Below are 20,996 nucleotides of genomic sequence, written 5' to 3'. Positions count from 1 at the left end.
GTCACAAAGCCTAACCAGATTATGACAGATGCAGTGAACTAGGGCAGTGAATTCCACCCGTGATCTCACACAATCTCTCTCGACCTAGCCATACTTTGCGCAAGTAAACACTCCAATCCGACACAATTCTCAATTCACCGGAAACTCCAATTTTAAATGTTCTCCCTTTCTCAACTTTACCGGGACGTTCTCATGCTGTTTCCTGCTGTGTTTCGTGTGTACCGAGCTTTTGTTCCTTCAGGCGTAGTCAGGAAGATGGTAATCAGTTAACAGCACAGAGTAAAACCACCCTTTAACTTGTGTATCTGGGTGCGGCTCACAAAACTGCTTGTGTTCCTCACCGTAGATCACACGGGAAATTCATTCACCCTCCCAGTCAATCAGATTACATGAGGAGAGGGGATTATGACAGATATGGGAACCTCTTTGAACTCATTGAATCTTACACAAGGAGTCAATAAACTTCCTGCACCATATTAAAGCTATTTAATGGCCAAGCGTCTGTTCTTTATAATGTTTCAAGAAAGTTGAGTTGTTGGTAAGTGCTAATGCACGCCTGTTACAAATATTTAATGTACCTTGTGTGGTCCAGCCAGACTGATCCAGCTCTGACTGATTCAGCACTTCTGTAAAAGAGAGAGGCGACAGGAAGGGGGCGGGGTTTGGATGGTATTATGACGTCATCGCATATGACACAGACTCGCTTATTCTCCATTCACATGCTCTCACCGCGTCGACCGCGTCTGCGTGCGAAGCCCCGCCCACTCACATGCGCTTTACTCATGCCTCTCTCTGTCTCTCTCCCAACTGTGTGCCTCTTTGTCTTTCATTCCCATGTTTATACACTCTCCCTCACTTCTGCTTCTCTCTCGCTCGGGGACACTTTATGCTGTTCGCTAGATGTATAGCCTTGGACTAGAACGCAAAAAACAGACTGTTTTAAAGTTCATTTCATTTGCTATTATTTTTTAAAGCGATATTACCCAAAAATTTAAATTTGCTGAAAATTTACCCACCCTCAGTGAAAATGTACTCACCCTCACCCTCAGATGTAGATGAGTTTGTTTCTTCATCAAAATACATTCACTATAATCCAATAATGATCTTAACAATCTTCACAGTCCTTCAGGTAACATCTTTTGAAGTTAAGTTTAGTTTGTGAGAAACAAAACCATTGTTAAGATGTTTTTAATATCAAGCCATTACTTCCAGCTAAAATAACATTTCATGATGCTTTCCCCAGTGAAAAGTCATCTCGTCTGAAACAGGAGAGAAATATGCACAGGATATTGCGCGAAATATAGAGCGTTTTTGCAATGCGTCATCATTTGGCCATATTAGCGGCACTGAACGTAAACAATGCCACTGAACCAAACAAAACTTGCATAATTTGTTTATTACTGCTGCTGAAAATGCACAATTATTGTCATGTTTTGGGCTGTATTAATTGGTCGGACAGGGAAACACATTTGGAGTAGCCTATTATAGACTGCCAAACCTGAACCAGGATTTCCAGGGCAAGAATCCTGACAACATTTGTTTGAGTCATGTAGGTAGGTGAAATATTAAGCTTATATCTTAATTAATACTGCTCATATGTGTCTTTACCACCTATTAATTTTAGTTTGTCAAAATATTGCGCCCTTTCCTGCCTACTAAGTCTTACTCTATATGACTTAGCAGCTTCCACACATTTTTACATGGTTTAGACAGCATAAATTAGCAGGACATTAACCATGCAATCCGTGCTGTTACATCCGAGTCACCAATATGGCCGCATATCGGGTACCTGAACAATTTGTGATGTAAGTGCAAACCCTCATATATTAAATATGGCATTCTGATTACATCCATTCACTGCAGAAGATCCATTGTTAAGTAAGTGATGTATTTCTCTAAATCTATTCAGAACAAACTCATTTTGGATCAGCTATACCTTTAATACTTGATATAATTCATGGGGTGATTATTAAGTAATTCCATAACATATTCCATAAATGTTGCAAACATTTTTGTAAATGACACCTAAATATATGTCGAAGGTTCATGACTTCTCTTTTATGATGAGTCAGTAGTCATTATAAAAGCAAGATTTGCCTGCTGAGCAATGTGTTCAGACATTATTTTCCAAACACACAAGAAAGACCTGACTTACCGAGAGTTCAGAACTGGAATGTTGGCATTATGGTAAAAATAGAAACGTCACCCGAAAAAGATACAAGGTTGCATGGCATAAAATAATGACATGTACAAAAATGTTTCACACCATTGAAAAACAGCATAATCTACAATTCTAACAGAAAATTATATAAAATGTAAATCATGTTTAATGATATTTTAAAATAAAATGTGAGTATATATGAGTATATTGTGAAAGTATGAGTCAAATTTGACTCATACTTACTAAAGCACATCATATTTAATGTTTTTTCTTAGCTAATATCATTAGTGTGATTAATTGAGACATCATCGCTGTAAGGCGGTAGACTGGAGTGTAGTTTAAAACAGTCTTTTAGCGCCTCCATGTGGTTATCAGTTATTTTTGCCAAATAATCGGCAGCTGACAAATACATTAACTTTTCAGGATTTTGTTAAAACAGGGAAAAATGCATATTTTTTGGTGTAATTTACTTAGAATTAATTCAAATAGTAGGCTACTGTTGTGTGTCAAATTACTGTTTGTGAATATAACAATTCCACATCTTTTAACTCGATGTTTAAAAATGATAGAATAATTAGAAAAACGCGGTTTATCTAGCATATTTTGCTGATTATTGATGCTGAAAATGTTTTGTTTTGGGCTGTACTAATCGGTCAGACCAGGAAAAACATTTGGAGTAGGCTATTATAGACTGCCAAAAGTTATAACACACCAAGGAGAAGAGTGCAAAAGACTGTCTGAGGAACAAAAGGGGTTTGTGATTGGCTAAACTGAACCAGGATTTCTAGGGCAAGAATCTTGACAACATCACGTGTTTGTTCTTATCTTTCCCAGTCAGGTAGGTGAAATATTAGGCCAATATGCTTGCACGTATCTTTACCACCTATTAACTTTAGTTTGTTAAAATATTGTGCACTTTCCTGCGTACTAAGTCCTCCTCTGTATGATTTAGCAGCCTTCACACGTTTTTTCCCGTGGTTTAGACAGCATAAATTAGCACCGTATTCAGTAGTACATTAACCATGCAATCCATGCTGTTGTTTACATCCGAGTATCTCTAATATGATTATGCATCGAGGTTACTGACTAAACCGTAACGTAAGTGCAAACCTTCTATACATTTAAAACACGTCTAGAAGCGTGAATGAAAAACTAGCTGCTACTAAATTATAACTCTTGCTTGTGTAGTGGGCATGAAGCAAATCAAGAGTTGTGTTCCTACTTGAGAACTGTCATTAACAGTAAAAGAACAGGTGAGACAGACAGCTAAGAGCCTCTGATGATAGCTGTGTGTGAGAGATGGTGTCACAAATACTAGTTTTTGCTGTGTATTATCATAAAAAAAAGAATCTAAATAAATATCAGGATGACAATAAAGCATTTTTATTATAATTTTTTCATTAATATAAAATATATTGCTACATTTTTTCCATGATCAACACAACTAGTAAATAAAAGACAAAACAACATGTAATAAAAAATTAAACAAAAAGTATTTGAGCATTAGTCAAATCTTTAAATCATGTGGATGAAATTTAAATAAACAATATTTGCTTAATAAAGAAATGTAATAATATGTTAACTAAATAATATAAATCTAATACATCCTTTGTAAAAGCTAAATAGAACTTTTAAAACAATTGTCCTGAGTAGATGTATTATATTTCTGATAAAACAACTAGAAAACATATTAACTATGTATCTTGCAATGGAACCACTTGTCGTCCAGCCACGTAGACTTCAGTAATATTACGATCATCACCTATTTAAAGAAAATATGTGTATTGAGAATCTCTAAATTAAAGAGATATTTAAAAAAGCATTTCAAAACGTTTTAAAGCAGCTTACCTAAATTTAAAAACTTCTCCAAAATGACCTGCATGAAAAAAGGCACATTAAATGGTGCATTCCTTATTTATACACATTAAAGAATTGTAATGAATGCAAAAGATATTCATTGATATTGATTCATTTGAACAAGACTAGTGTGTTTGCATAAGGCCACACAAAAAAACATTTAACCAATTGATGTTGTTTTCTCAGTATGAGGGAATTACAGATCAGCAGGAGATCTATCGAACCTTGGGGCCTTCACCAGGAAACAAATCGATTGGTCCATCAGGAACGCAAACATTTACTCGCAGGGCATCAAAGTCCTTCCCAACCACAAAGTTTCCAATCTGATCATCCAGTGAGAGGGCTGCAGGGAGTGAGGTAAACAACCAGGCAAGTTTATATAATATACTGTCCTAGTATTAAATAGCATGTTTATCAATGAAAGCTGGAATCTTACCTTCACTGCCTCCAAGTGTTGCCAATCTGAAAACTTCCTCAAAGCTCAGAGTCTCATGCTGAGGGTCCTGGATGGTCAGGGCTTTGGACGTGTCAAGAGTTCTTCGAATGGCATCTAGCATGGATGGGGAATAGCCTCCTGCTACATCTACAGATGCCACAAAACAATTCAATGCCGAAAACATGCAGAAACACATATTATCTTTAAAGCTTTTGCATAGAAAGAGTTTCCCCCTATAATGTACAAAATGGCCTGGCAAACAGTGTTGTTTTCGTCAACGATGACGATGACGAAATCATTTCGTTGACGCCACTTCTTTCCATGACGAAAACGAGACGATGACGAGATAAAAATGGCTCGTTGATGACTAAAACATGACGAGACGTGTGTGAGTTTTCGTTGACGAGACGAGAATAGACGAAAATGTTAGTGGGTGGTCCGTCAGACGTTTAAAATGCATGACATTTCTGCTTATTGTGCATGCCAATTAAAACCGAAAAAAGTACCTGCCGCTATGGCAAGCCGTTTAGCATTAAATGCTCTTTGCCATACTAGTATGGCAAGCCGTTTTAGCATTCCATCCTTGTTTGTCTTTTATGTTCTAAAACATTCCTTCATTATTGTAATTATTGGTGAAAATAGTCGATCCGGAAGCTCACATTGTGTTGAACTATAGATCTGCTATTTTCACAACTTATAAGTGACACTACCCAACAGCAAAATACTTACTGACCTACATTAATTTGTTAAAAGACTACTTTTTCCCCCTTTTTTTGACTAAAACTAGACTAAAACCTTTTTGACTTTTCGTCGACTAAAACTAGACTAAAACCTTCTTGACTTTTCGTAGACTAAAATTGGACTAAAACTATCACATATAGAAGTGACTAAAATTTGACTAAAACTAATAACCATTTTAGTCCAAAAGACTAAGACTAAGACTAAATCTAAGATGGTTGTCAAAAACAACACTACTGGCAAACAGCCTTACCTGTCCCTAAACCCAATTTCACTTTGTGGTTTAAAACATTGCGCACATTTAGCATGCCACTGCAAATCCTGGGATAGAAAAAGAGACAATAAATCAAAAGATACAACATGTATTAGAATATGTTAAAGGGATCTGAAAATGAATACTAAGAGTATGTAAAGGCTTACGAAATGTTACTGTTAGGACAGTGAGAGATTGCAGATCCTGTTTCATGGAAGATCTCCAGTTCTTCATCAGTTAGGTAACAACCATGGGCCATTACAGTCTGCAATAGTCAGTTTACATAATGTAATTCCAAACCTGTTTCAATTCTCAAATCTAAACTTTTATATTAAGATTCTGCAAATAATTTCCAAAAATTGGAAAGGTGCTTTATAATCAAAATAACTTTTCTATACATTTCAGAATAGCAATGAATGAATCAATGAATTCTTTTGAGGCAGATCACTGAAAATCCTGATTTGGTTAAAATCATTATCAAAGGATTTTGACACTAGTGTGAGTAAATAATGAAAACGAGTAAATATTCACTTTTTTTATTAGGTGAATTATTCCTTTAAATCATAGGACTTCTAAAAGTGTAGTTCACCCAAAAATGAAAATTCTGTGATTAATTACTCACCTTCATGTCATTTTAAGTCCAGAAGGCCTTCATCTTTTGAACACAAATTAAGACATTTTTGATAAAATCCAAGAAGAAATTGTTGAATAAAGATGTTATTTTTGTTTTCTTTGCACACAAAAAATATTCTTGTAGCCTAATAAAATTCAGGTTGAACCACTGATGTCACATGGATTTTTTAATGATATTTTAATATGTTACTACCTTTCTGGGCCTTGAACATGTCAGTTGCATTGCTGCCTATGCAGAGTCGGAAACCTCTTGGATTTCATCGAAAATATCTTAAAGGAGTAGTTCACTTTCAGAACAAAAATGTACAGATAATGTACTCACCCCCAAAATGTTCATGTCTTTCCTTCTCTTTAGTCTTTCTTTCTTTCCTTTTTGAGGAAAAAAAATCAGGATTTCTCTCCATTTAATGGACTTCTATGGTGCCCCGAGTTTGAACTTCCAAAATGCAGTTTAAATGCAGCTTCAAAGGGCTCTAAATGATCCCAGCCGAGGAAGAAGGGTCATGAAGCAATCTGTTATTTTCTAAAAACATTTACAATTTATGTACTTTTTAATCTCTACGCAGAGTAAACACAGAGCTAGACAAGACAAGCATTTGAGGTTTAAAGTATATAAATTGTTATATATATATATATATATATATATATATATATATATATATATATATATATATATATATATTTTTTTTTTTTTTTAGAAAATAACCGATCGTTTTTTCCTTGGCTGTGATCGTTTGAAGCTGCATTTTGGAATTCGGGGGCACCATAGAAGTCCATTATATGGAGAGAAATCCTGAAATGTTTTCCTCAAAAACATAATTTCCTTATGACTGAAGAAAGAAAGATATGAACATCTTGGATGACAAGGAGGTGAGTACATTATCTGTAATTTTTTTTTCTGAAAGTGAACTACTCCTTTAATTTGTGTTTTGAAGATTATCAAAGGTCCTACAGGTTTGGAATGACATTAGATCTCTTTAAGTTAGAAATTGGATTTGCCCTTGGTCCTAGATCAGTGAGGAAGAGCATCATCTATTCAGATGCTCTATGCTCAAACAAATTACAATGCACTCCAGTGTACTGAAATTTTGATCACAAACTCTGTTACAAAGCACATGATTCAGAAGCCCTTTACATCCACAGGGATAATGACTACAAACCAAAACCTTCAGTAAAACATATTGGTTCATCAAATATTGTGCAGCTTTTTATGAATTTATTCACATATATCTTCATAAATAAACTCACAAAACTGTATATTGCCCAACAGCTGCATATGTTTGTTGCCACAATTTTAACGACTCAACCCCACTCTACACCAAGAGTTCCTGCCTATTTATTTATTTTTAAGGGCAAATGTGGTTTGAAATTGTACTACGGTTTTTAAAAACCATACATCTCATTATAGATGCATAGTATTTTAAAGGAGTAGTTCACTTTCAGAACAAAAATGTACAGATAATGTACTCACCCCCTCGTCATCCAAGATGTTCATGTCTTTCAGGATTTCTCTCCGTATAATGGACTTCTATGGTGCCCCCGAGTTTGAACTTCCAAAATGCAGCTTCAAATGGCTCTAAACGTTCACAGCCCGAGGAAAGAAGGGTCTTATTAAGCAAGACGATGGGTTCGCTAGATAAGACCCTTCTTTCTCGGCTGGGATTATTTAGAGCCCTTTGAAGCTGAATTTAAACTGCATTTTGGAAGTTCAAACTCGGGGGCACCATAGAAGTCCACTATAAGGACAGAAATCCTGATATGTTTTCCATAAAAACACAATTTCTTTATGACTGAAGAAAGAAAGACAAGAACATCTTGGATGACAAAGGGGTGAGTACATTATCTGTAAATTTTTGTTCTGAAAGTGTACTACTGTACTACTGTCATGAAATGATAGAAGAAACTGATTTGTTTATGTAATGCTTACCTCACACTTACACACTTGGACTTTGTATATACTCACTAAAGCTATATAGTTATGTTGCAACAGTATCAGTAACAAAGGTATCTATGTGGAATTATATGTAAGATGTAAACTTATATTTCATCGGGTCTTTGATAATGACACTCTGAATCCCACTCACCCTATCTGTAAGCAGGTTGTGCTTGAGGTAAACATCAGTGTAGGATTTGCAGCCTGGGAACAATGTCTTCACAAGCTCCACTTCCTCTTTGTTCTCACTGATGTGACTCTTTAGGTTTTAATGATTGCAGAAAAACAGGTGTTAATCATTTTACTTAGTGTCTGTTAGTTTAGTCTGTTTATCTTATGATTTACAGCAGCTCAACTGTTAATTATTCACAACTACTGAGTGTGGAATATCAGTTTATAATATTTACAGCATTTGTTTATAGTTTATAATTCAAATTATTTTTATAAAGCAAAATTGCACAGAATCTCTATTATAAATGCTGATGGAGAATCTGAACGTGTGCATATTTTTAAATATTTAAACAGGATGCAAACATTCATCTTTAAAGCCAGTACACAAAGCTGTACACACTCAAAGTTTAAGAACTGAAGGTTCTATTACTATAACAATTACTATGTCCATGTGTAAAGCAAAAACTCTTAGTCATCATACCACGTTTCAAGCTTCCATCATGTGAACAATGCCATTATTGATTTGTATGTTAACTGGACGTTCTTTAGCCATTGTAAATTGCTGTTTATCAAGCTGATGGTTATTTGTGAAATGAGAACCAACCTGAATGTGAAGCTTATTGTTATTGGCGATCTCACCCAGTTCACTGAGCAGTGAGGAGGAACACGATGGAGCGAATCGAGGAGTGATCACAGGCTTAACATTCGGGTACTAAAACAGTCAGATAATATATTTCTATTACATTTTTTTACAGAGAAAACATCTATTTAATACCAACTGTGATTAGCCTAACAGCTAACAATGTAATCATATAATAAACCAATTAAATGAATAAGAATGATTCATTTACCTCCTTTTTAAGAAGCTCTTTGATGAAACTGCAAAGAAGAAGAAGAAGCAGAATCATATATCCAAGCTGGTTGATCAGACTGGAGTTTATATTCGGTTTATAACAAAAAATCTGACATCAAATCAGTCATTTTGTATATTGTACATGGCACTATTGTGTCAGTACAATCACAGAGTCCCCAAAACTCACCGATCTGTCTCCTCTTTACATTCACTTCGGCTTTCTTTGTATTGTGGAACCGCAGAATTGCAGTCCATGCAAACTTTACCCACTAAAGCTCTTTGTCCGAACTTATCTAGTGGGAAAGAAGCAAAATACTGCATATCAATCTAAAAATCAATGATTGATTTATTATTTAGTGAGATAATTTTTATACAAAGCAACATAAAGGACAGAAGATTTAAAATATATTTTAAGTTCAGACAGAATAATATGAAAAAAGGTAAACATAAAATGCAGTTACAAGCTGGCAGTAACAAGAGCTAAGACAAGATAGGAAACCAAGACAAACTCCAAAGGTTATAGAAAGGATTTGTTAGTGTTTGCCAACACAGACATAATCACAGGGGGAATTCTTTCAGCGTGTGTCCTTGGTTGCATGTGTTTTACCTGCAAGCTCTCCAAGCAGAAGAGAGGCATCGGTGTGTATTGTGGCAAAATAACAAGCAGCAGTGGTGCCGTTCTTTAAAGTTCTCCTCTACAATGACGAACAATCAACAAAAAAGTAATTTGCAACATGCATTTTATATCCATTAATGATTTGCCTATCTTAAGAATGATTCTTTATGTTTATTAGTGTATTTAGACTTTATTTAGTCCATTCAAATGAGCTTACCACAACTTTAGAGTAGACATCTTTGGCAAAATCCAAGTCTTTATACTTGGCTTCCACAGGGAATGTGTACGTGTTTAGCCACTCCAGAAGAGGCAGGTCTAAGGCAGTTCCAGAATAGCTATACTGAGACGCATGGATGTGTGTATCAACCATTCCAGGCATAAGAAACTCACTGTAGGGTGAAATTAAATGCTAATTGAGTAAGAGTAATAGCTAGGTGAGGGCAATGAATATCAAAAGATTTCAGGCTTGTACATGCTTGTTATTTCGCAAATAATGACATGTTGACGACAAAGCTGCGTTGCAAAAAGGTTATTGCTCTCCTTAATTACCTGTTGAAAGGTTGCTCTGAAAGCCAAACAGACTGTACGCACCCTGAACAGACTTAAGCAAGACTTACATATGTTAGACTATAGAATATATGCTGATGTACTCACTATTGTCCAAGCTGTTTAATATCTGATGTTTTAAACCCCCACGTTTTTGAAAGACTGGCCACATCTTGATCTTTTTCAATAAATGCAATCTGTTCAGAAAGTAAGTAAAAATCATCATTATAAACAAAAGCTTTTGAGTTAGGAATAGAAATTATACAAATCATTGGCAACTGGCATCATATATATATATAATACGTTATGTTGCTGGAACATTTATATTACTACAATCTACACAAATTGTAATGAAAGTTAAGTTTTAAACAAACCTTGCCCTCATCGTCGACTCCTAAGATGCAGTCCTGCAGTATTTCAACCGCAACCCGTGGGGTGGAGTGCACAAATGTTCCCCTGAAGACGTGGGCAATGCGCGCGGTTGTGTCGTTCTGATTCATTATTGGCATAGCACAGATTAGAAATGTCACTTCTCGAAACTTTTATATACGACACCAGGCATTGCAGAATTCCTGGGAGGTGAATATTGTCATAAACCGGTAATCATTACAACAACTCTAAGCGCGTCATAGCGTCCATCCAATGAAACTCTAATGCGCCATTGGGACGTCGTGTAATTGGTGATCGCACACACCGCCTATTTTCTTGAGTTTTATATATTAATTACTCGCTACTATTTGCTAATTACTCGCTACTACTATCACTACCGCTGCTGCTAATATTAATAATACATAAGAAAATGTAATAATTATCTAGACAGAGTATATTTTATTTCACTACCCACTCTCATGGGGCGTGTGGTCATGGTGATGTATAAGCTGTAACAGGTGTCCTGCACTAGGGAGTATATAGAAAATATCCAGCAGTTAATAAATTTGTGGTATAATCAATAGGAATCTGTATTAGATGAGATTCTAAAATTAATTGGGTTCTGTATAAGTTATAGCTTTTATAGGTTTTGTTTTCTATTTGCATTTACACTACCAGTCAAAAGTTTTTGAACAGTAAAATTTGTAATGTTTTAATGTTTTTAAAGAAGTCTCTTTTGCTCACCAAGCCAGCTTTAATTTGGTCCAAAGTACAAAACCAGTAAAATGTTGCTACTGTTGTTACAAAACGTTACAAAAGCTTTTTATTTCAGATAAATACTGATCTTTGGATTTTTCTATTCATAAAAAAATCTAGGAGAAAATGTACTCAATTCTTTTAAATATTGATAATAATGTTTCTTGAACAGCAAAGCAGCATATTAGAATGATCATGTGACACTGAAGACTAGAGTAATGATGTTGAAAATTTTGCTTTGATCACGGGAATGAATTACATTTTAAAATGTATTCAAGTAGAAAAGCTATTTTAAATAGTACTTTTTTTTAAATGTTACTGTTTTGCTGTGCTTTGGATCAAATTAAGATGCCAAATGCAGACATGCCGAGCAGACTTAAAAAAAACATTAAGAATCTTACTGTTCAAAAACTTTTGACTAGTAGTGTACAGCAAATGTATTGAACTGACAGAATTTGATAAATGTCTTGTTTGGCTGTGCTAATTTATGAGAATGAAGGGATGGACCTGGAGTATTGTATGTTGGTAAAGACTATGAAAAGAGCGCATTAGCTTCAAATGACATCACAACCGATGAACAATAGTTGCCTTAGTTACCTCTTCAAAAGGTTTCACATTACAAACCCTTTCAGTGCAAATTTCCCATGCAATGATTCATCTTAGAGCAATGTGTTGACATTTGCTGATAACTAACTATTGTAACAGACAGAACATGATTGAGTGCACTTTTTTAAAAAAAGTTTTTTTTTTTTTTTATAACAATCATTTCGTAATCACTTCACTCAATTATGTACATGGAAATTTGACTTGGGAGGAATAGCCTTGTGCAACACTCAAGCACATATGACAGGATTCACGCAATATTAGAACATTACAGTCTCACCTGACTCAACAAACATAGACAAAAAATTCAACTATATATATACAAACAAAATTAAAGCCACTGTAATGAAAAAAATGATTCATATGCATATGAGAATTGGACTGAAATTAAGTTTCATATTGCATGTAGTTCTAATAGTTTGGCTATTGATGAGATTAAAGGAAAAGTAAAAATGATTTCAATAGCTGTATTCCATATACATAAGCTATTCATTCCTTTTAAAGAATACAGCCATTAAATGCATTCACTTTCCTTTTGGTTTGTATTAACTTACATAATCAATAAAATTAAATGAACTAATAAATCTGTGCACACAATAATTTTGATGACTCTGGTAAAAGAGATGATAAAGCAGTCAGACATGTGGTATGGGTCTCCCCCTTTGCTTCACAGCCATGACTAAACTGCATGACATAAATCCAGGATTAAAGGTTACAGTTCCTCAAATCTTTCGCAGAACAGTTTATATTTGGTTTTTGTGTTTGCAGTCATGTTATTAACTTCTCCATTGTGTCACATGTGGTTCAGATGCTGCACAAAAGTGAAACAGACTATTTTGAAGTTCCTTAAACATCACGAGAGGTTTCCCTGAAAATCCTGAAATAGTTTGCTATGATCTAATAGCATCACTTCAGCGATCACATGGAGATTTAACATGTGCTACTCTCCACTTTGATTTAGAAAAGATATTCTGCAGACCTATGTTGGTTACACTTTATATTAGTTGTTTTAATATACTATGTACTCACATTATATACAAATGTGCTTATTGCTATATTGAAAAATATATTTGGAATATACAGTTGAAGTCCAAAGTTTACATACACCTTGCAGAATCTATGAAATGTTAATTATTTTACCTAAATAATAGGGATCATACAAAATGCATGTTAATTTTTTATTTAGTCCTGATCTGAATAAGATATTTCACATAAAATACATTTATATATAGTCCACAAGAGAAAATTAGTTGAATTTATAAAAATGACCCTGTTTAAAAGTTTACACACACTTTAACTTAATGTGTATTCTTTTTTTTCTTTTTTTGTTTAGTGATAGTTGTTTACGAGTCCTTTGTTTGTCCTGAACAAGTAAACTGACTGCTGTTCTTCAAATCCTCCAAGTCCCACAAATTCTTTGGTTTTTCACTATTTTTGTGTATTTGAACCCTTTCCAACAATGACTATCTTTTTACACTGAGGACAATTGAAACTTATATGCAACAATTATCAAGATCCAAATGCTCACTGATGCTTCAGATGAAAAAACTATGCATCAAGAGCCAGAGGTGTAAACTTTTGAACAGAATGAAGGTGTGTACCTCTAATATTGCCTAAATGTAATATAAAAAAAAAATAGTACTCCCCTTCAGAAGCTACAGAAGATACTTAAAGTCCCCCTGAAATCAAAATTAAAGTTTTTTGGCTTTTAGTATGAATATGTTAGCCTTAAGGTGATCTATAAGCTAGTGTGCTGCAAAACAAAGACAAAATTCGCGTTTACAAGATATGGGCATTCAAAATTTACAGTCTCGTCACATCCGCCAATATGAATCAAGGATTTGGATGATATCACCGTGCACTTCAGTTTCTCATCAAACGTTCTGTCCAATCAAATGCTCTCTAGAGTCCGTAGTGTCCCGCCCCCTACACAGAGACGCGGAGCTGATCATAAGCGCTCATATGTGCGGTCGGCATGTATTAAACTACACAGCCTCAACATGATAATGATGATCACTATTTCGTTTTAGCAAGTTTCATATTGAATCTGTGGGGTAATTTATTAGTCTGTGGCTGTCATAAGCGTACAAATGCGGCTTTACCGAGCTCAACGGCTCTGGCCCGAGAAGATATAAATGGAACGCTATTGGCTATTCAAAATTAGTGGGCGGGGCTGGGCGATATCTTTTTGTTTCAGTTAAAAGTACGTCACCACATAGAATAACGCTGCGTGTTTCAAGGCACTTCAGTGGACCTTTAAATGTTTCCCAGAAGACAAAAGAAGTTAAATGTTTCTTTCTGGAGCATCAGTAAGTGTTTGAACCTTCTGTTATAGTTGCATTAGTTTCTCAGTTGTCCTCAGTGTGAAAAGATGGGTCTCATAATAATATAGAGATTGTTGGAAAGGGTTCAAATATACAACAATGGTAAAAAAAAAAAAAAGAATTTGTGGGACCTGAATTTTTTTTTCTGAAGAACAGCAGGCAGTTTAACTGTTAAGGATAAACAAGTGACTCATGAACAACTATCACTAAACAAAAAACATAGCTGTTAAATATTGTATTCAGGTCAGTACTAAATAAATAACATGCATTTTGTATAATATTTTGGTAAAATAATTAACATTTTGCAGATTCTGCGAGGTGTAAGCTTTTGACTTCAACTGCATTTGATAATATTGCAAAACACTTTTACTACTATTGAGGTGGGATAAGGGTTAAGGTTAAGGACAAGTTTAGTGGTATGGTAGGATTAAGGGTGGAATTACAGCTCTATTTAGATAACTTAATTAGAGGTGTAATAACATGTATTTTTAATTTAAAAAAAAGACAATGAAGGTGAAGATTTAACATTGGATCTATTTTTTGTTTTTCTGTTTACAAAAAGACTTTGAAGACCAAATGTGCTTCATATGATAATGAAACATTCACGCAGCTTCTCAATATGAATCGCATGTTTTGTTTCTGTGTCAGATCCTGCAACATCACAGGAAGAAATCTAGATGGAAACAAACAGTCACTACAGCCAACAGGAAAACACCTCCAGGGAGTCATTCCCCAATTAAAGCAGGTGAACAGGTGAGTACATGTCTAATACCCAGCCTCAGGTGACGTTTTTCCCTAGATATGTTGTTCTTAGGGTTGCTGGTAATGCAAACGTCAATTTCCTTCCGCCTCTGAATCACTATTAGAGTCATTATTGCTAATGCCCATGTCATCAAAATCTTCATCCTCTTCCTCCTCCTCCCCATCTCTTTTTTTCTGCCTTTTTCCTTTTTTTGGCTTGCTGGTATCCTCTACCTCTTCTTCCTCCTCCTTATCAAGTCTAAAAACAAAAGGCAGACAGATACACTAAAACAACAGTGAATTAAGAGAGTTACATTTTTGGTCACACTTAATAGTTTAACACACGTCAACACATATGTGACCCTGGACCATAACCTTTTTCACTTTCAGAACATAGAATTACAGATAATGTACTCACCCTCTTGTCTTCAAAGATGTTCATGTCTTTCTTACTTCAGTCGTAAAGAAATTATGTTTTTTTTTTGAGGAAAACATTTCAGGATTTCTCTCCATATAATGGACTTCTATGATGCCCTGGAGTTTGAACTTCCAAAATGTAGTTTAAATGCAGCTTCAAAGAGCTCAAAATAATCCCAGCCAAGGAAGAAGGGTATTATCTAGTGAAACAATCTGTTATTTTCTACACAGAGCTGGACAAAATGAGCATTTAAGGTTAAAAAGTATATAAATTGTAATTTTTTTTTTTAGACAATAACCGATCGTTTTGCTAGATAAGACCCTTCTTTCCTCGGCTGTGATCGTTTAGAGCCATTTGGAGCTGCATTTTGGAAGTTCAAACTTGGGGGCACCATAGGTATCCATTATATGGAGAGAAATCCTGAAATGTTTTCCCAAAAAAAAAAAAAGTTCTTACCACTGAAGAAAGAAAGACATCTTGGATGACAAGGGGGTGAGTAAATTAGCTGTAATATTTGTTCTGAAGATCAACGACTCCTTTAAGTCACACGGGTATATTTGTAGCAATATCCAACAATGCATTTAGGTCAAAAATTATAATTTTTTCTTTTTTGCCAAAAATCATTTGAATGTTAAGTAAAGATCATGTTCCATTTGATCCATGTTCCATTCATGTTCCACCAACTCAAAGATCTAAGACTTTTTCTGTGTACACAAAAGGCCTATTTCTGTCAAATATTGTTCACAAATCGGTCTAAATCTGTGTTAGTGAGCACTTCTCCTTTGCTGAGATAATCCATCCACCTCACAGGTGTGGCATATCAAGATGCTGATTAGACAACATGATTATTGCACAGGTGTGCCTTAGGCTGGCCACAATAAAAGGCCACTCTATAATGTGCAGTTTTATCACACAGCATGCTGACTGCATGAATGTCCACCAGAGCTGTTCCCTGCAAAATGAATATTCATTTCTCTACCACTAGCCGTCTCCAATGGCATTTCAGAGAATTTGGCAGTACATCCAACCACAGACCATGCGTAACCACACCAGCCCAGGACCTCCACATCAAACATCTTCACCTCCAAGGTCGTCTGAGACCAGCCACATGCTGCAACAATCGGTTTGCATAACCAAAGAATTTCTGCACAAACTGTCAGAAACCGTCTCAGGGAAGCTCATCTGCATGCTCGTTGTCCTCATCAGGGTCTCGACCTGACTGCAATTCGTCATCGTAACCTACTTGAGTGGGCAAATGCTCATATTCGATGGCGTCTGGCACTTTAGAGAGGTGTTCTCTTCACGGATGAATCCCGGCTTTCACTGTACAGGGCAGAGGGCAGACAGTGTGTATGACAGCGATCAACGTTGTGGATCGAGTGGCCCATGTTAGCGGTGGGGTTATGGTATGGGCAGGCCTATGTAATTGACAATGAACACAGATGCATTGTATTGATGGCATTTTGAATGCACAGAGATACTGTGACGAGATCCTGAGGCCCATTGTTGTGCCATCCATCCATGACCGTCATCTTGTGTTGCAGAATGATAATGCACGGCCCCATTTTGCAAGGATCTGTACACAATTCCTGGAAGCTAAAAACATCCCACTCTCCCATACTCACCAGACATGTCACCCATTAAGCCTGTTTGGGATGCTCTGGATACGACAGCGTGTTCCACTTCCTGCCAATATCCAGCAACTTCTCACAGCCATTGAAGAGGAGTTGACCAACATGCCACAGGCCACAATCAACAACCTGATCAACTCTATGCGAAGAAGATGTGTTGCACTGTGTGAGGCAAATGGTGGTCACAGCAGATACTGACTGGTTTTTGAACTCACCCATACAGTAAAACTGCACATTTTAGAGTGGCCTTTTATTGTGGCCAGCCTAAGGCACACCTGTGCAAAAATCATGCCGTCTAATCAACGTCTTGATATGCCACACCTGTGAGGTGGATGGATTATCTCGGGCAAGGGAGAATCCTCACTAACACTGATTTGTGAATTTTCGACAGAAATAGGCCTTTTGTGTACATAGAAAAAAGTTTTGGATCTTTGAGTTCAGCTCATGAAAAATGGGGGCAAAAAAAGTGTTGCGTTTATAATTTTGGTCAGTGTATATCAATACTTAATTTGTTTAGTAATAGTATTGCTAATGACGACTTTTGAACAATTTCAAAGGTGATTTTCTTAATATTTAGATTTGTTTTGCACCCTCAGACTTAAGATTTTCAAATAGTTGTATCTCAGCCAAATATTGTCCTATCCTAACAAACCATACATCAATGAAAAGCTTATCTATTGAAAAAATGACCCCTATGACTGGTCACATGACTGGGGTACGTTAGGTTAATCTTATTAAAGAAGTGTCTCTAATAATGCACAGTTGATAGAATAACAAAGCAGTGAAAGTAGCCATAAATAAATTTGAGGGAGTAGTTCACTTTCAGAACAAAAATGTACAGATATTGTACTCACACCCTTGTCATCCAAGATGTTCATGTCTTTCTTTCTTCAGTCGTAAGGAAATTATATTTTTTTGAGGAAAACATTTCAGGATAGGGCTGGGCGATAAAAAGATAACGATATATATCGCTATCAATAAAAAATGTGTTCGATAAAACGTTGGATATTTTGTATTCTTCGTCGGCCCGCCCAGCCCCCCTTTAACGTTCAGTTCATAGCGCCAGATCACAATAGAAGTTAAGGTTATCTTTCCTACAGAACGGGTCCACGTTGCTGTATTAAACAAACTAAATAGCCTTATGTTATTTATCTTATTTACACGACGGCATTTGATTTCTGTCTCTACATGATCGCGCGTTTACAATGTCTCACAGACGGGATCGCGGACTCCATTCATAAAAACGGACTTTACTATAGGGCGGAATGCCGCAGAATTCGTCGATTTTTGGACCAATAAATCAAAAGTTGGTCTGTTAATTAATTCAGATCGCGATATGGACTAGTGTCTGTGAAAACTGAAACGCAAAAAGACCGTTTCAATAAGAATCCTGCATGTTCCGTTTGCCTCTAACGTTATATGTATGAATGGAGGAGACGCGTTTTATTTTCACTACACGCATACTGCACACGTGACGCTCCCGCTAATTTTTGGCCTTTGCATCTCACATGAACAGACAAACTCCAATAAATACATCTCCAAAGCTGCTGTGAGTGTCACTTTTTGTCAATTTTACCTTTTCATTAGTGAAACTAGCATCATTCATACTGTATTACACACTGAAACTTCACGGCAACCTGTCAAAATAAAAGTGCGGTTTAACATGTAACAGAACAATATTAGTCTTGCATTACTTTGTACAGTATAATGTAGGTGTTTATATGTTCACATTTAAATAATTTACATAAAACAATATATATGATAAAAAATAAAATAAAGAGTCACCACTTAATTGTTGAAAAAATACTATTATTATTAAACCTTTTTTTAACTGAATATAATTTTTCTTCTATGTATTAATTTTAACAGTAAAGCTCTGTTTATTTTTATTTTTAAAAATAAATCAGTGATTTTGCTTTCATTTGATTATCAGAGAGATTAAAACAAGAATTTCTGAAAAAAAAAAAAAGATTGTAAGGCCCTATTGTTCAAAATGTTGAAAGTTTTGGACTTATTTTTTCACTTAAATAAATATTTTTGTTATTACACAAAGTATAGGCTAAAGTACCGGGAAAGAAGTAATGTTGGCTACTGGCAACCAGCAATCTGTGCAGAAATAAATATTTTCAGCAAAGTACTTTGCAACAACCTCTGACCTGTGGTCAAGCCGTACTTCTGGGCCATACATTAGCTTGACCATTCACTTCATCGACAATGAATGGGGTTTGAATTGAGGATTAAGAGATAATTAAGCGTATATTGTGACTTTAGACTTATGTTTACATTTTAATTATTTGAGTTTTCCATGGTTTTTGACATTTCTGTCTTAATAACTGAGGGGATTATGATCAGAGGCAGGTTAAGTTTAAAATAAAAATGCTTGAGTGTAATATATTTTTATCCTGGTCCTTATTTTAAATGGGTCGTAAAAATATCAATAATTATCGATATCCACCGATATGAAACACTGATATCGTGATATAGTTTTCAGCCATATTGCCCAGCCCTATTTCAGGATTTCTCTCCATATAATGGACTTCTATAGTTCGAACTTCTAAAATGCAGCTTTAAAGGGCTCTAAACGATCACAGCCAAGGAAAGAAGGGTCTTATCTTTCAAAAATTACAATTTATATACTTTTTAACTTCAAATGCTCATCTTGTCTAGCTCTGAGACTGTGTGTACACTGTGTAGAAATTAAAAAGTATATAAATTGTAAATGTTTTAAAAAAAATAACCGATCGTTTCACTAGACAAGACCTTTTTTCCTCGGTTGAAACTTTGAAACTGCATTTTGGAAGTTCAAACTCGGGGGCACCATAAAAGTCCATTAAAAGGACAGAAATCCTGAAATGTTTTCCTCAAAAAAAATTGTTTACGACTGAAGAAAGAAAGACATGAATATTTTGTATGGCAAGGGGGTGAGTACATTATCTGTACATTTTTGTTCTGTAACTGTACTACTCCTTTAATGTAGAAAATTCTTGTTTTGAATTTACCGTTATGTCCACAAGATGGCACAAGTGTATCACTGTTTACACATGACTCTGAAGAGGCCTGGATCTACTTACGGAATGGCAATCTCTTCCTTCTTCCCACATTTTGCACAAAGCTCCAGCTTTAGTGCACATGGCTTGCATATAATATAATAGGCATCCTTCACTGTTTTCTGAAGACATTTCACGCTAGAAAAGGCACAGAAAGAACATTTCAGAAATGGGTTCAGTGTGGATGAGCATATTTGCCTTTTATCTGTTGCTATGCAGTAAATCCTCCCTCATTCACCATTTTCGTGGCTGTGTAAGGGGCTTGTATTTGTTGTACTTGACTTTCCACTCTAGCACATCTTTGCAGTGCTGGCACAGCCCATCAAGAACCTTTGCTTGGGCTTTCTGGTAGCATCATAAGGGAAGATTACACACAAAAACAGTGATACAAACTGCTAGAAAACATATATTATATCAAATGTAAATTACTGTGTTTATTTTAGTAGGCGCTTACCTTAATCTGTTCGGTTGCACCATACTTGTCATTTCTGAAGGCTGTTACATTCTGGTGTTTTTGGCCTCGCGACCGGGAAACGTTTCCTTTTTGAGAGCTCATTTCAACGCAAAATTATCCGTATTATATAAACAGTGAGCGTTTAAAACACCTAAATAAAAAACCGCGTGGCTTCACACGTTAAAGTAGCTATTGACGCAATGCGAAAACAGCGGAAGTAAATAGCAATTGGCTAACGCTTTTCAACTTCAGACGAAAGATTACTAACTTAACACAACACAGCAAATGTTAAAAATGTTAAGCTCTTATATTTACTTCTTGGCAGTTTAACACACGAATATCTAGATTTGTACGCCAACAACGGTAAAATCATTAATCAACATGTTATTGTGTTTTCGACACCGCCCATATGCAGCGAGGACGCGTGTGATTGGTCGAGCAAATCTGTCCATTATT

At 35.6% G+C, this 20,996-nt stretch overlaps 2 protein-coding genes across 2 annotated transcripts; both read right to left on the bottom strand.

Annotated features, from left to right (window-relative positions):
- Positions 1-3,528: 3,528 nt before the first annotated feature.
- gda (guanine deaminase) lies at positions 3,529-10,784 on the bottom strand. Its single transcript, XM_073840520.1, has 14 exons — positions 10,572-10,784; positions 10,306-10,394; positions 9,869-10,040; positions 9,643-9,730; positions 9,223-9,328; positions 9,034-9,061; positions 8,787-8,894; positions 8,163-8,270; positions 5,613-5,710; positions 5,446-5,513; positions 4,455-4,601; positions 4,243-4,361; positions 4,010-4,037; positions 3,529-3,923 (listed from the first exon to the last, which is right to left on the bottom strand). Exons 1-14 carry the CDS (start codon positions 10,704-10,706, stop codon positions 3,856-3,858), a joined length of 1,362 nt encoding a protein of 453 aa, XP_073696621.1. The 5' UTR covers positions 10,707-10,784; the 3' UTR covers positions 3,529-3,855.
- Positions 10,785-14,763: 3,979 nt separating this feature from the next.
- c5h9orf85 (chromosome 5 C9orf85 homolog) lies at positions 14,764-20,926 on the bottom strand. The gene is made up of 4 exons (XM_073840745.1): positions 20,541-20,926; positions 20,325-20,431; positions 20,111-20,224; positions 14,764-15,249 (listed from the first exon to the last, which is right to left on the bottom strand). Exons 1-4 carry the CDS (start codon positions 20,640-20,642, stop codon positions 15,084-15,086), a joined length of 489 nt encoding a protein of 162 aa, XP_073696846.1. The 5' UTR covers positions 20,643-20,926; the 3' UTR covers positions 14,764-15,083.
- Between the last annotated feature and the right edge of the window lie 70 nt (positions 20,927-20,996).

Source organism: Garra rufa, chromosome 5, assembly GCF_049309525.1.
Source record: "Garra rufa chromosome 5, GarRuf1.0, whole genome shotgun sequence".
In the NCBI taxonomy this organism is placed as follows: Eukaryota; Metazoa; Chordata; class Actinopteri; order Cypriniformes; family Cyprinidae; genus Garra; species Garra rufa.
This window is presented reverse-complemented; position numbering and strand designations above follow the sequence as displayed.

What these genes read in the sequence shown, in the direction of transcription:
- gda (XM_073840520.1), bottom strand. Translation starts at nt 10,706, where the DNA reads ATGCCAATAATGAATCAGAACGACACAACCGCGCGCATTGCCCACGTC. An exon ending in ATTAAACAGCTTGGACAATA is followed by an intron (nt 10,041 to 10,305) that starts GTGAGTACATCA and finishes TTCACCCTACAG; the next exon opens with TGAGTTTCTTATGCCTGGAA. An exon ending in GAAATTGGGTTTAGGGACAG is followed by an intron (nt 4,602 to 5,445) that starts GTAAGGCTGTTT and finishes TGGCATCTGTAG; the next exon opens with ATGTAGCAGGAGGCTATTCC.
- c5h9orf85 (XM_073840745.1), bottom strand. Translation starts at nt 20,642, where the DNA reads ATGAGCTCTCAAAAAGGAAACGTTTCCCGGTCGCGAGGCCAAAAACAC. An exon ending in CTTACACAGCCACGAAAATG is followed by an intron (nt 20,225 to 20,324) that starts GTGAATGAGGGA and finishes TGCCTTTTCTAG; the next exon opens with CGTGAAATGTCTTCAGAAAA. An exon ending in AAGGAAGAGATTGCCATTCC is followed by an intron (nt 15,250 to 20,110) that starts GTAAGTAGATCC and finishes TTTTGTTTTTAG; the next exon opens with ACTTGATAAGGAGGAGGAAG.